General features: G+C 47.3%; 5 protein-coding genes, 1 non-coding gene and 1 pseudogene across 6 annotated transcripts; 6 read left to right on the top strand and 1 right to left on the bottom strand.

Annotated features, from left to right (window-relative positions):
- Nucleotides 1-340: 340 nt before the first annotated feature.
- Nucleotides 341-1,693, top strand: YALI1_D00173g (uncharacterized protein; the record flags this gene model as incomplete). Its single annotated transcript, XM_502229.3, has 1 exon — nt 341-1,693. One exon carries the CDS (start codon nt 341-343, stop codon nt 1,691-1,693), a length of 1,353 nt encoding a protein of 450 aa, XP_502229.1.
- A 1,494-nt stretch (nt 1,694-3,187) lies between these two features.
- YALI1_D00145g (Compare to YALI0D00154g, Misc non-coding, no similarity) lies at nt 3,188-3,468 on the top strand (annotated as a pseudogene).
- A 1,711-nt stretch (nt 3,469-5,179) lies between these two features.
- On the top strand, nt 5,180-5,729 carry YALI1_D00123g (uncharacterized protein; the record flags this gene model as incomplete). Its single annotated transcript, XM_068282551.1, has 2 exons — nt 5,180-5,307; nt 5,378-5,729. 2 exons carry the CDS (start codon nt 5,180-5,182, stop codon nt 5,727-5,729), a joined length of 480 nt encoding a protein of 159 aa, XP_068138652.1.
- A 602-nt stretch (nt 5,730-6,331) lies between these two features.
- On the bottom strand, nt 6,332-8,311 carry YALI1_D00094g (uncharacterized protein; the record flags this gene model as incomplete). Its single annotated transcript, XM_502227.3, has 1 exon — nt 6,332-8,311. One exon carries the CDS (start codon nt 8,309-8,311, stop codon nt 6,332-6,334), a length of 1,980 nt encoding a protein of 659 aa, XP_502227.1.
- A 3,219-nt stretch (nt 8,312-11,530) lies between these two features.
- YALI1_D00062g (uncharacterized protein) lies at nt 11,531-12,055 on the top strand (the record flags this gene model as incomplete). Its single annotated transcript, XM_068282550.1, has 1 exon — nt 11,531-12,055. The coding sequence occupies one exon, from the start codon at nt 11,531-11,533 to the stop codon at nt 12,053-12,055; it is 525 nt and encodes a 174-aa protein (XP_068138651.1).
- Nucleotides 12,056-13,679: 1,624 nt separating this feature from the next.
- On the top strand, nt 13,680-14,180 carry YALI1_D00040g (uncharacterized protein; the record flags this gene model as incomplete). The annotated part of the gene is made up of 1 exon (XM_068282549.1): nt 13,680-14,180. The coding sequence occupies one exon, from the start codon at nt 13,680-13,682 to the stop codon at nt 14,178-14,180; it is 501 nt and encodes a 166-aa protein (XP_068138650.1).
- Nucleotides 14,181-14,690: 510 nt separating this feature from the next.
- On the top strand, nt 14,691-14,809 carry YALI1_D00030r. Its single transcript, XR_010715421.2, has one exon. It is a non-coding gene; the product is annotated as a 5S ribosomal RNA (ribosomal RNA).
- Nucleotides 14,810-15,076: the final 267 nt, after the last annotated feature.

The following is a 15,076-nucleotide window of genomic DNA, read 5'->3' as shown; positions in this document are numbered from 1 at the left end:
GAGGCAGATGGTGTTACGACAGTTGATAACCCGCCTGGCCACGGGTTTGGTTTGGAAATCGGTGCATATAGTTGTGCCGGCTTGAGGCGAATATTGCAGGCCCAATTTTGGGATTACTCTGGGGAAGTTGAGCTTGAGCCGACCACGCCTGTAATAAGATTTTAAAGCCCTCTGTACCGCAACCCTGATGCCCTGATTGGGCGTAGTGCAAACTCACATGCAGCATGCCCCACATTGTGGCTAGTATTATAAAAGACACGACTCACCACATCTCAATAGTGCACTCAAGTTCGACTACTCAACCAGTTATCGACCTAATCTTTCATCACACACATCCAAAATGTCCAACCCTGTTTACGTTGCCGGTGTCGGCATGACCAAGTTCATCAAGCCCCGAGATCTGATGGGCTACGAGGAGATGGGTCTCGAGGCCGCCGTCAAGGCTCTTCTTGATGCCGGAATCACTTACGACAAGGTCGAGCAGTGTGTTGCTGGCTACGTCTATGGAGACTCTACCTCCGGCCAGCGGGTTGTCTACCAGCTCGGTATGACCGGTATCCCCGTCATGAACGTCAACAACAACTGTTCCACTGGATCCACAGCTCTTTTCATTGGTTCTCAGCTCATTAAGGCCGGTGTCCTCGACTGTGTTCTCTGTGTTGGATTCGAGAAGATGGAGCCTGGATCTCTCGGTACCAAGTGGACCGACCGAGTGTCCCCCATGGACAAGTCCATGCAGATGATGTTTGACATTGAGGAGCAGTCCGAGGCCGGTCTTGTCTGCCAGCTGTTCGGTAACGCCGGAAAGGCCTACATCAACAAGAACAACGGTAACCCCGAGTGTCTCGACCGAATTGCCCAGGCCAACCACGAGCACTCTTCTCGAAACCCCTACTCCCAGTTCCAGACCGTGTACACCCTGGATCAGATCAAGAACGCCCCCAAGGTCCACAACCTTACCAAGCTGCACTGCTGCCCCACCTCCGACGGTGCTGCTGCCGTCGTCATCTGTTCCGAGAAGTTCATCAAGGAGAACCCCCATCTCCAGAACCAGGCCATTGAGATTGCCGGTATTGCTATGGCCACCGACACCCCCAAGCTTTTCTCCAAGGACTCCATTGAGCTTGTGGGCTCTGACATGACCCGAAAGGCTGCCCAGGACGTGTTCAAGCAGGCCAAGATGACCCCCGATGATGTCCAGGTTGTCGAGCTGCACGACTGTTTCTCTGCCAACGAGCTTGTCTCCATTGATGCCATGGGTCTGTGCAAGCCTGGCACTGCCTGTGACTTTGTCATGAACGGTGACCACACTTACGGCGGCAAGTACGTCATCAACCCCTCTGGAGGACTCATTTCCAAGGGTCACCCTCTCGGTGCCACTGGTCTTGCTCAGTGCTCAGAGCTGGTCTGGCACCTGCGAGGCTGGGCCGACAACCGACTGGTCAAGGACACCAAGGCTTGTCTTCAGCACAACGTTGGTCTTGGTGGCGCTGTCGTCATGGCCGTCTACAAGCGACCCGACTTCTACAAGGAGGGTGGTGAGAACGGAAAGACCCGACTGGGTTACAACCCTGCCACCGAGGCCCGGCGAATCTCTGTCGATGACCTCAACAAGGTTAAGGCCAAGCCTTACGCCGACTTCATGGTCGAGGACAACCGAATTGAGGAGATTCGACTCGACTCCAAGCTTTAAGCAGCTTCAAACGAACCCAATATATTTAAATAACGTAACTATTATGACGGATCTGTGTGTTCGTATGGCCATACTGTACTCGAACTTGTAACGGTAGCTAATTCCGTACGAATATGTGGTCTTGTATAGTTACCGGTACTTGTACTGTAGCGACAGTATGTACATATAGTACATACAGTAGTGTAGGATACATAAATTCGATCGATACTGTATTCACATTGGGTGTGTGTATCGGCATGATGAACACGAGCTGTGGATACCCAGTGGCTGCTTTTAGCAGTAACTACTGCTAAGTAGCTTGTCGTTAGTACCTCATGCTACGGCGTGGCCTGCTGGAAGCGCTTAGTCAGTTCCAACACATCGAAAAGTCCTACTCGTACCAGTTGCTTTTCAATGAGTGTAGTTTTAATAATGGAGTGGTTGGCGATCACGTGAATACACAAGGAACGGTGTCTTAAAAAGGGAGCCATCTGATTGTATGATGAGAAAGTTATTTTTAGCCTAGAGCATGTAACACACACTGGGCTTTTTTCTAATTGTCGTGTCATACATAGGGGATGAAATAGATACCTGTTTTATTCGATATTGGAGGCCATTTTTTGGTCATAATAGTTCCGCAGATGTAGATTAATAAAACTGGTCACCAGACACAAAATCTATTGTAGGTGTTGGTGATCATCGGCTTATTAGTCTGCCTTTAAGATAAGAGTCTCATTGTATTAACGTGTCTAAGATGAAGAGATAAGCTCTCCCTCTAATCACATCTTCAAATTTTGATTCTTGCTGGGAATGTCCCCCTTTCGACGCAAATGTTGTAAGCACGACGAAAAAATAAGATAGATATTACGATACCACAACACTCGGTCGTGGTCACGGAACAAAGAAACGCGGCTCAAGCTCCCAAAGCTGCACTGTAGCCTCCGAGATGCACTCACCCATTCCTGGCTGCCAAAAAAAAAAGTAAAAAAAAAAAAGCATAATTGTGTGCGCAGTAGCCCAACACTGATAAGGGGACTTGTCCTAATGCAGGTGTATTGGTTCCAGTTTCAGGCACTATTAGAACGCTGCTGGTGTCGACGACGTGTCAGTAGAATGAACAGGTTCTGCTGTCCAGTTATCCAATGTGTCTCCAGGCGGGTTGCGTATGTGGGTTCGGCCCGAGCCGCTGTGCCTGGTTGTACAGGAGGAATGTATGCATGGCTATCTTACATATATCCAACCGTAGCCCCTTATTTTGTACAGCTTAGACCCTTGGAGGACTCAGTACACATGCATGAACCGAACTAATTTCCCGAATTGGTACAATGTTCAGTTTCATAGTTTGCAGAAAGAAAAAAATGAAGGGCCTCTGATAGATATGCGTCAGCCCTGCGGCGCTAATTAGCACAGACACGAGAGGTCCATTATAAAAGGCCCGCAGTCCGCACCCTCCAGACTCCTCAGATCTTACTCTCCAACCTCATTCACTCGTTTATCACATCTCCCCAATCTACAATGAAGACCTCCGCCCTCGCCCTCATCTCTGCCGCCGGCCTTGTTGCCGCCCAGAACGTTACCGTCGCTCCCACCGTCACTGAGACTGGTATTGTCCATGTCAACTCCACTGTTGTCGCCACCATCACCTCTTGCGGAACTGGAGGCTGCCACGCCCCCACCAACGGCACCCTCCCCACCCTGAACCGCTCTTCCGATCTATCCCCATTGCCAACGGCGCCGTTGCTATTGGTGGATCTGTCGCCGCTGCCGGTATCGCCGCTGTTGCCATGCTTCTGTAAGTTTAATACAGTCTTACGGATCGTATTTACTTATTACTGTAACTGGCTTTTGGTAGAATAGAGACAAGATGGATCTTGTCCCCTGGCTCATTTTTAATTTAATACTCAATAAATCATTAAATTACTCGCTGGTCGCTGGTGGCTCACCCAGATAATTTTTCTCCTCGGTATTGTACAGTAGTTTTGCACTAGCATCGGCTAGCTCGTGCCATCCACACGGCTGTGTGTTTATGGACGCTGGGCGCTGTCTTCTCAAAAGGGATCCACACGCACTGTATAAGATTTGGGTTTCAGTCACACGCGTAAAAGGGGGTGAAAATACAACAGAGTTCATGTGGAGCAGCCATTGAAACATATTGCATGTACAGTGTATTTGTACTAGTATATATGATATCTTGTACTTGTGTAAATTTTGCAGCTTCCTCAGAAGCTGGCCGGCGATCGTATCGCCCTGGAGACGGAGATTTTTTATATTTTTTTCGTTTATGCGCCACGCGTTCAGGACTGTCACTGCCTCCTAAAATAGCATTCACATCCAAGACTAGGGACAAAGATCAGAGCCGAAGAGCTGTCAGCCTGGGCTGTGTTGACACTTTGGATCGATGATTGTGGACAGACAGTGACACTTGGATCGGGCTACTATGTACTGTACTGTACTTGTAGTGGAACTTTTCCTTTGTCCACATTTTCACGTAGTTTCCAGCTGCGTTGCTTTCTTAGGGACCCAAAGTGGTTCCATTTTTATCCATTCTCGATGTCAGACAGTTGGAGCGGGTATACACAGCCCGGAAAATATTATAAGACAGCCAAACTCATTATGTGCAAGAAAGAAGATCTCGCACGTCTCCAGGTATCACAGGCAAGTGTCGCCATCGTTCGCTACGATCATAGGAGTAGAACGATGATGTCAGGGAACCTACAGTTGCAATAGACGAGTGTGTGTGGGTTGTGTAAGTACTTGTACGGGTACGAGTACAGTACCTACTGTACTTGTACTGTAGCTACTTGTACTCATACTTACGATCTTCTCAGATGCGACGCATTAATCATGTCGACGCAAAACGCGCTTGTGCCCTCATTGTGTTCCCGAACAATTTATGTACCCCTATCAAAAATGGCAGAAGCAAATCTGCACGCCCAGAAAATACAGCATGATATGCGTGCCGTGTAATGGAAAGCAATGGTAGACAGTCGCTCTACTTGTAGCAGGAGACAGACGACTCGATTGTACTCTGGAAATATCATCCCCGATATGAGGCGCTCGTAATTACCCCACTACACACGCAACTCCTCCAGCTTCCAAGTACATGATCCACCCATCCATCCAGCTCTTCAATCTGCTTTCATGGACTATTGAACTTGGGGAGGGAATCAGGATGGAAAATGTCAAGGCCATAGACATCTTCCAATGAGGGGGGAACCGTCTGTTAATAATCGCGACGCTGTCGCCTCTTCGGACTCAAGCAGCAGATAGGGTGAGGAGCGTCTGTTTTGTTCGAGACGAAAAGGAAGGTTAGCTTGAAGCCTCTGTTGGAGGGTTTCTCCTGTCTGAGACTATCCAATCTCATCAAAACTTGAAATCGCTTCGTCAGACTTGTCTGTTCTTTGGCCAGTTCCAAGCCCTCGAGTCTCAGACTCGCCATATTTTGTGTACATAAGTCTGACTTCTCAGCTTGGTGTCAGCATAATAAGCTTGCCACATGTCATTGAAATGGGGAGTATCGGACTCACTCCGGAGAACATTGTCATTCTTTATTCTCTCTTTGGGACAGTCTTTGGTCGTCGAGTCAACGCATTCAGAGTACGCGGTCAAGAGAGACTCTTCGATTTGATCAGGAGGTCTTTCGGAGGGCTTCCAAAAAGTCGTTGGATGTGGCTTTTAAGCCAGTAGATAGTTAACTTCTTAGAGTCGTTCTTCTTGTCCAACATGTCTAACAGAGCCTTTTGAATCTCGTGTCTCTTGTCAGCCTCTGAAATGGACTTTCTCAGATTCAATCCTTGCGCTTGTGACTTACTGGACAGCTGGAAATCAGTCTGAAGCTCTTTCTCTGACTTGTTCCAAAATTTATCTTGCTGAAGTCGGTCAGCAGATGTTGTTTTGGAGCCTGATTCTTGCTGCTGTTGAGAACTGCATCGATGATATGAAACGGTTGTCTGTTGATGTCGAAAACTTCATCATTATATGTGTGTTGTTTACTTTGAGATCCGAGTATACACCTCTAACACATTGTAATGAGTGTACTTGTACGTTGAGCTTTTGAAGTCATCGCACTCAACCAGTAAATTGATTCTTGTCACCTGTGAGGGTCTAGGACAACAATTTCATTTCAACCTGTAGCATCACCATATCGTCCGGACGTGCGTATGTAGCAATATAGAGACACTAATATGAGTGCGATACATACAATACTCATGATGTTCACTGCCTTCAAGTTTGGAACCGTTGCGTAAACCAGCTCGTTAATTGAACGTCACCATTCGCCAAGTCACAGACATGTTCAAAGTCGTACGCTATTTATTTATCGGATCACTGAAAAGTGTCTGTGGCACTGAAAATTACACCATATAAGAGACTGTGTATTCATGTATCGTTTCATATAAAAAAAAATTCATTGAAATTCTCATTCTACGCGACCTCTTATCGTCGGAGATAACCGAAAATGTCCGATGAGCGCTGCACCATTTCAACTCTATTTCGAACCCCTCATCTGGTTTCGCGGGGCAAAACCTACAGTAAACCTGCACCATGAACTGGTGGAGGATGTCTACCATCAGTCCTGAAGCCTCATCTACAGTACTGGAACACCTACAAGACAGTTCACACTATTTAAACAATAAAAATAAATTAGATGGCAGGAATAATTTAAACGAACTCGGCAGTGTTCGCGTTGGGCTGAGGCTTGGAGCTCCAGTGAGAAGTACCACCAATACCGGCTTCGTGGGCATAGAGCGGAGGAGGCTTGGGCACATCCTTTCGTAATATTGTTCGCTGAATGTTGATTTTGAAGGCGTTGAACTGGTACTTCATGTGGACTCGGGTGGGGACACTGAAGACCTTGTCAAGCTCTTCCAGAGTCAGGTTCTTGGTCTCGGGCAAGAAACACAGGACCAAGAAGAATCCGACAACATTCCACGCAGCATACCATCCGAAGGCACCCTGCGGAGTGAAGGCTGCCAGGAGAGAGGGCCACGTGACGGCTAGAACAAAATTAAAGAGCCAGCAAACGGCGGTGGCAAACGACATACCCAAATCTCGAACGTACAAAGGGAAGGCTTCAGCCGAGTAGGTGAAGGGCACTGGACCTTCTCCACAGGAGTAAACTGCTGAGAAGAGATAGATACCTAGAGCAATTAAACCGACACGAGCATGAGAGTGGGTGGGATCGTTCTGGCCAATGTAGAAACAGAAACCAGCAAATAGCAAGAATATAGCCATCAGAGGGAAGGTCGCCAGTAATAGTGCCCGTCTACCAAATGTGTCGATAGTGTAAACAGCTGGCAACGCAAACACAAAGTTGATAGCACCAAAACCAAACGAAGCCAGAAGAGCTTGGATAGCACCAAAACCAGACTCCATGAAAATGTTGGAGGAGTAGTAGGCAATAACATTGATACCACAGAACTGCTGCATGAACATGACAATGAAAGAAGCCCAGGCTGCTCGCCGGTTTCGAGGCACGGTAAAGAGCTCCACAAATCGGTTCTTTCCTTTCTTCATCTCGTTCTCTTCGATCAGAAGAACGTGGGCGTAGAAGGTATCTCGAGCGGCTTGTATGTCAGTGTGTCGAATTTCTCGCATGCACTCAAACGACTTTCGGATCTCTCCTCGAGCGAGGTGCCATCTGGGAGACTCAGGACATTTGACAATAAAAATACAGACCAGAAGAGCAGGAATCAAAGCAGAACCAAGCATCAGTCTCCAATTTAGGCCGACAATAGTTCCTCTATCCTTGACGTAGTAGAATGCAAGATCCATAACATAGCCCATCATGATACCAAAAGCAGTCCACATCTGCCACATCATAACCATGGCACCTCGAATCCTGGGAGGAGCACACTCGGCAGCGTACACGGGAACTGTGGCGGACTTGGGACCAATACCGAATCCCAGGAAGAACCGGGCAATAAACAGATGCCACCAGGTGTTGACGAAACCAGACCAGAAACAGGTGGCTCCGGCCCAGAAACAGGTCCAGAACACTGTCCATTTTCGGCCAAGTACTTTGTTGATAGGGTCAGTCATCCAGCACGAGATGCATGCACAACACAAATAAGGAGCAGAGTTGACAAGACCAAGCAGCCAACTCTTTCGAGACACAACACCGGAATCCTCCTTGATACCAAACTGAGCAGGGAAAATGATGTTGGCGCCGTTGATAACAGTCTCATCCATACCCTGGACAGCAGCAGCCAAGGAGCAGCACACAACAAGGTAGTAAACCTTCATGGGATGATCCCACTTATTGGTGATCTCACGGTTAAGCCAGTATCTGTCGTCGTCATCAAGTATGTCGATGTTCTCGAAACCGGAAGGGTCTTGGGCCACTAGGGCGCCCTTTCTGAATGCTTCCGCTTTGTCGGCAAGGTCGTTATCCACCGCAAACTGGGTGGCAATCTCGAGGAGCTCAGCGCGACTGTATCGAATCAGCGGATTGTCGGGGTCCAGTTCAGAGTTGACTGGGGCATCTCCCTCGGGTTTGGGGATAGTGGGGAGATCATCATGTTCATTAGAAGCCTTCTCGTTCAGAGCGATGATGTCTGACGTCTGATCTGACGGGTTGTCTTGGGGGGAGGGCACATGTTCGATACCCTCAGAGTCGTCTTTTTCTCGTCCAAAAACCATTTTGCGTACCGAGAGTAATTTACGGACGTGGTCTCTTATATATAGCTACTATCGGTAACGGAACCGTGTGCGCCCTCCACGTTTAACTGCAAAATACTTTTTCATCACTGCTGCCGGGAACTTGTTACGCGGGGAAGAAAGCAATGAGATGCGAATTCTAATGCAACTGGCACAAACCTTCTCGGATAAAAAGATGATGCAGAAATGTTGCCAAGTATAGCCAAGAGAACAAAGGATGGGGTGCATTACTTTTTAGTTGGTTTTCTCATTGAGTTCCGGCTGTTTTATCACTTCTAGTGCGCGATTTCTTTCCCTAGTTGCATACAGGGCCTACAGCTACACAGACGACATCATCATTCAGCTTTCGCCACCTATTACCATGCAAGGGGAAATACCCCACGGCTGGGTGTCGGACAATTTAGGTCAACCTTGTAATCTATAGAGTTCAGCATGATATCTAAATGTAACAAGCGGCACGATCTGTTTTGGGTGTTCCGTTGAAAAATACTCTTTTCTGGTAAGACCTTTTGTTTCCCAGAGGAGAGATCTGAAGGCCAGACGATTTAGCTTCGAGCGAATTCGCTAGACAGAAACAAGAATGACGAACATGGCAATGCAAGCTCTTGTGCGTTATGTTGCTCCTGCATTACGCAAGCCCTAGGCAGGACCACAACTCATAGCAGGGGAAAACATCTATTTGGCAGTGATTGGTGCTCTATAGAGTCCGTTATCAAAAGTCACTGCAGCAAGTTCGGTGTCTTCATCTCATTCCCAAGGATCATCATAAGCTTGTTAACAGTCCCCATTCTCGGCCCAAATCAGTTGATCATTAAGGTTGCTGCCTTTGAGTTTTTTCTTTCTGGGAAGACCGTGCGGATCAACAAGAAAACAGCAGCTTTTCCCCACACGAGTTTCTCGGGAGAGACAACCTGACCCTATCCTGAGACCTAGCAAAGTCGCGTGGCGTTGATGTTGGTGTTGTTTCTGAGCCCGCCGTTTTCGGACGCCTTCAATATTACCGTTGCTTTCACCCCACCGGAAAAACCGGCGGTTCGGATCTGTTATGTTTCACTGCGGCTGCTTTTATGGTGGCTGATCAGATGTCATCGGAAGTGTAGAGTTAGGTTTCGTGGAGAGTCGGCCAAGAGAGCAAAGTCAAACGCCGACAGGGCCGTGGGAGAGAGCTTAGAAATCTGTAGTAGCTGTAGCTGTAGTTCCCTGTAGGGAAATATTGATCTGCCAGTACGAGTACTGTACTTGTACTGGAATAGTCTCCTCAAAACTGTTCCTTGGCCAAGCGCCAAGTTCCATATCTGGCCTAAAATATGCAAATCATCATGCAGTGGTGTATGGCCTTGTGAAACACCTGCATAATAAACTTTGCAGACAAGGGACGTGGAGGTGTTGCGGTCACACGGACAATGTCGTAATATCCTGCTACGAGAAGTAACGATATTACGTGGCCCTTGTTCCATGTACCTAATAGAGACTCCACTTGTTCTGGCTTACTTGGCACCGCCCAAGTCGTGTTCTGGATTATCATGTATGCTTAAAAGGGCGGCGTATAAGGGGTTGATACGAGACCTCCCCACCATAAAAGGGTAAAGAGGGTGAAATTCCAGTGATGAAGGCCCCCCGGAAAGCGAAAACGTGATTAAGAAAATGCCACCACCCACGGTTCCACTCGTTGAGAACCCGGTCGTATATTTAGAGGATACATGGGCGTCGTCCTGCCTGCCACGGAAGGCACAGTTGAGACTCCTCCCCCCACATTAAGTCTCGCCATCCGAGAGAAGCTTTCCAATGTGCCCCCCTCGGATTAACAGTAGGAAAAAGAACTGACACAGACACCGCCGTGTGGTAAAAAAAAGCCCTGAGACTGAAATTAAATGCGCTTCACGATAAAGGACACGAAGGAGTCTCACCCCATCGTGCACCAAATTGAATTATCGCCAGTGCCTGAAACCATGGTGAACCCTAAAACGCGTTCACAAAGAAAGTGCCAGTCCCCTCACGGTCACCCGTGGATTGGAAAAAGCTAAGCTGACACACAATACTCTCTTTGTTCTTCACTGTTCCTTGGTATCGTACATGCTCGCACTGTGCTGCCCTATACAGTTGTTACTTTCCTTACACTGATGCTATCTCTTCCCCACTCTGCCTGCTTCATCTGTTACTGTAAAGTCTGTCTCCCAACAGTTCCAAAAGTTACGCATTTACCAGGCTGACTCTGTATGCAAGTAACTGATATCGGAATTCAGGACCTGTCAGTGCACTGAGAATTGGAAGAGCAGAGGAGTCCATACTATAAACAGACGCGTTATGACTACTGTACCTTGTTGCCCCGTACCTGCGAGCACCCATCCCTCCTCGCGTGATGTACATACTATAGCTACTGTGTAAGTTGGTGCGCCACCCAAAACTGATGTCGCGGAAGACACATCTCAAAGCACACGTTTCCATAACTATGATAGCATACAGGAAGCCACTTCCCTTTTTCCACATACTCGAGTCCTGCGTTATGGCTTGCACTTTTGATCTCTATGCGTGACATTAGCTGTTCATCTTACGGGTAGATCTGCTCACTTCTCGTGGTTCACAAGACTAACTCCTTACAACCATCAGCAAAGGGTCCGATTATGCTGGTACTGTGTATTGAATGGCTATCGTACCGATACGATATCGTGGGTACAGCGAGGCAGTTTTATCGTCCATTTACTCTCTAGAAATCTATAATGTATACACTGAGCCAAGCGAGCCACTGGTAGTGGAGACAGATAATATACACAACTCCATCAGTGGGTCAGCTGGGTAACCCGATAATGACCGTCTTGTAACAGATAAGTTACCCGGGTTTCTCTTGGGCAGCTACCATATCCAGACTACAAGTAGTCAGCTGCTTAGAGACCAACTCGATGTCTTCATCTATGGGTGACGCATGAATCACCTCCCCCAGTTATCAACGTGGTCGCCAGTAGCAATCAGAGACCGATTGTTGCATAGCTGTCGAAGACGAAGAATCATGATCAGAGCATGTTACAGCCAGACACTTTGTCATATTGAAATGTCGCGTTTCCGCATTTCCACTGGGAACTGTTACAGCACCAAAATGACCACCACATGCTGCCTCGACATCTTGCATGTAAAAGTAGGTTAAGTTAATTTACATGCAGGGCGCGTAAACAGGTCTCCTCACTCCCTTTTCAAAGCGAGCTCCAAATGATGAATCGCGAGAAAGAAAAGAGACATTGGAAAGCTGATGACAATTTCCTGAATATGTTAAGTCAACACAGCAGACTTCAACAGACTAAGACAATTCTGCTCCACTGCCACCACTGCCACCACTGCCACCACCCCCTACTCGCCACAGAAGGCGTCATCATGGCGTCATTTGCACACATTTCCCGTGCAGACGAGTCACCTCCCACATTCCTACTTGTGCATCGCATCGTACACCTGTCAAGACGATGCGCCTATCAGAACGACGACAACTTCTATCTACAAGTAACAACTTCACATACACGAGCATGTGATGGCCTGGCCACTAACCCCAAGCTACACATCTGTAACGTGTTTCTGCGTCACCTTAGTCTGTGGTTTGTTGTTTCTTTCGACCCATCCGCCCTGTTTGTCATCAATCCGCCACCCAAGCTTTCGAGTCACCATGTCGCTACCCAGTCACTCGTGATCCAAGCACACAACAGCAACCAAGTCGCTACTTCTACCGATTCTGCGACGCTCTGAAAAGCAGCAGAGCAAGGATCCAGGCCAATCAGCCACTGCGGGTGATGAAGCAGTGGGTTCGTTGCCCTGGTTCATGAAGAGAAGCCGTAGGCAGCAGCAGAGCCACTGTCACCGCTATGGTTGTCGTCACCAGCAGAATCAGAGCAATTCTGCTTATAGGTGACAGGCTCCAGGAACAACCTTGGTGTCATCGTCCTCGGAGGGGCGGAACCCTCGGAGGAGTTGTACTTCTTAAATATGACATATTCATCAAGACTTCCACCGCCACAGACTGATACACCACCATCACACACCATCACAACACCACCACATAGATGCTCGACGCCAGTTATGTTTCGACTACAACTTACGACCCACCCTAGATTCTAACTACACTACAAGTAGCACAAATGCTGTGCATCCATTGCGCCACAACACAAACAGCCTACAGCCAGAGATGACAAGTGTGAGTATACTATTGACCCAGGACGACCGCTAATACATATAGCCTAGCTACATGAAGCCAATGTTGGAGACTTCTGACGAGATATTTACAAGTAATTGTTGCAACTTGTGGTTCCCCACAGGCTGTCAAGCTTCAAGACCGTAAGCGACACCCTCACATTATGACCAGACGATACCCGGAATTCAACGAGAACCCGCTACACAAGAATACAACGCTACTAGCTAGCTGTATGATACACTATTTCCACTGTGACTATTGTTAATAGACCTAATACAACAGTACTTTACTTGTACTTTGAGACCGTGATCAGCATTCCCAAAGTTGATGGACGGCTCCTCTCATCGCGACTCGTATGAACCCATGGAAAGCTTGTACTTGTAGGACTCTTAATCCAACTTTACGATAACAGGACACCGAGAGTCTCGATCTTTGACTTCTTTAGGACCTCTGTTGTTAATCGCACCTGTAAAAATTTGATGTTTTCTGTATGTTCTGAGGTACCTAAGCCACTTCTGAGCCTTTTAAAGAGAAGGCAAAAAGGGTCTGAACTGTTGATTCCAGAACTCGAGAGTCAGGAAGTAGTTGAAACAAGAATAACACCTCTTCCAGTCCTTTCAGATGATTATAATCAAAATCCTCGAACAACCTCTGATGCATTTTTACAACAAACTTCTATATGTCCGACTTTGATCTGTCCATCTGATAATGTGCGTCAGATGTGACATGATTTTCAGGGTCGGTTTTATTCTCGGGCCAGTTATTTCCCTCTTCTTAGATGGAAGCTCTTAAAGCATAGCCCTGATGGAGTGAGACGCCCCTCTTGTAAGTCTTACAAATCAATTCTACTTGTAATACGAGGCATTCCTGGAACTACCCCCGCGTTTGAAGATACCTCGGCGAACGTCTTGACCGCACCAGTAAACACTTCCACTGTGGCAGGAGTCGAAAAACACTCACTTGCATCTACCCACGTCCACAGATACGCCTCAAAAATGTAACACGGTCAGAAGGGTCGCGACAAATCTGCAAAGACCAGCCATAGATTCACCTGCCACGCACGTGGGATTCAAAGCAGAACTCGATAAAGTAGATAAAGCAGGTACTAGTGGACTCCCATTACTGTCCTTGTCGTCCGATGACTTTACCCTTTTTTGTGTTGGAGTGTGCTCGCTTCGTCAGATGAGCAAGTTCTATTTCCAGGGAGATGAATCTTGGAAGGGTGAAATGTCACGAATGACTCTCAAGCCTGTGTATAATACAAGTACCCTTGTTCCCCTGTCCTCTGTGTTCAGCAAGGTAGTTACACAAATGGTGTTCCGAATGGACACGGCTGGTTTGGTCTCCTATTACCTCACACCTCCAGCCTCCACAGACACCGCGCCTGGACATTCAAAATGTACCACGACCCTTGAGAACGACAGCGGAGATATTTTTAAGCAGATAACGCACACACCGGGCTCAACCCACACTGTTCAGGGGATACTTCCGGTACAGTACTCATCACTTTTCGAACTCAGAGGGCTACTTCCGGTACAGTATGTACTGTACTCCATGACTTATCACGGGATTGAAGGTTCTGACAAACGCCAACAGAAGTTATTTTGTGCAGGTACACCTACTCTTGTCTCCACCAACGTTGACCCAGGAAATAAGATGGGGTCCTTGGTCTTTCAAACTTGATAGAGAGTTCTACGAGCAGATTACCGCCACATCACTACTGCCGTTCGCCTACAGCAGGCTCCACCATCGTCACAGTCTTCAATGTGCGAGCAGACTTATAGTCCCCGCCTTTACTCAGAGATACCAAACTCCAAAAGTATGTACTGTATTCGTACTTGTACCTTTACCAACAAGGGAATAAAAAGCAAACGCGACCATGAGAATCATAATCACAACGACGCACGCTCCACAACAGTATTGATGCGCAGTTTGATCTCTCCTCTTGAGTTCAGTGTATCTGAAGTTGACAGCTGTGCACCAGCAGTTATTTGTCTTCTTTATGAAGTATTTGAGTCCTACTTAACCTTGATGCTTTGTCCAAAAACTCGAACTGATTCACATCCACGTTACTTTGATGCAAGAAAAGTTCTTCTACCAGATATTACGCAATAGGCATTCCAGATTCATTGTATTTTTGCCGGTGAAATGACTTGTTTGGCCAGTTAAATGGAATATTACATTTGTCAAACCAGTTGCGGCCATATCCTGGTGAAAATACGGCTTCCCGTCTGATCAGCCATAGTCAAGCACCAGAGAGCCCAGTTAGTATTGTAGTGGGAGACCATACGAGAATCCTGGGTGCTGCAATTACTTTTTTGCTCATTTTCAAATGGGATGGTACTTATTTTTGCCACCTTCATGTTCCGTTTCCAACCCATGTTCTCCGTATTAGTCATTGTGTTGGCGTGATGGCTTCTACGAGGCTATTTTTAGATCAGTGAGAAGCTAAGGGTACATGACGGTTTGATAACGGCACTCTTACACTTGAATCAATCGGCGTTTTGCCATTATCCTGTTGCACAAGTTCACATATAGGTCATCCGTTCCAGCCTCCTCATCATGCATGCATTCTGAAT

The sequence above is a fragment of the Yarrowia lipolytica genome, chromosome 1D (assembly GCF_001761485.1).
Source record: "Yarrowia lipolytica chromosome 1D, complete sequence".
NCBI classification, from domain to species: Eukaryota; Fungi; Ascomycota; class Dipodascomycetes; order Dipodascales; genus Yarrowia; species Yarrowia lipolytica.
This window is presented reverse-complemented; position numbering and strand designations above follow the sequence as displayed.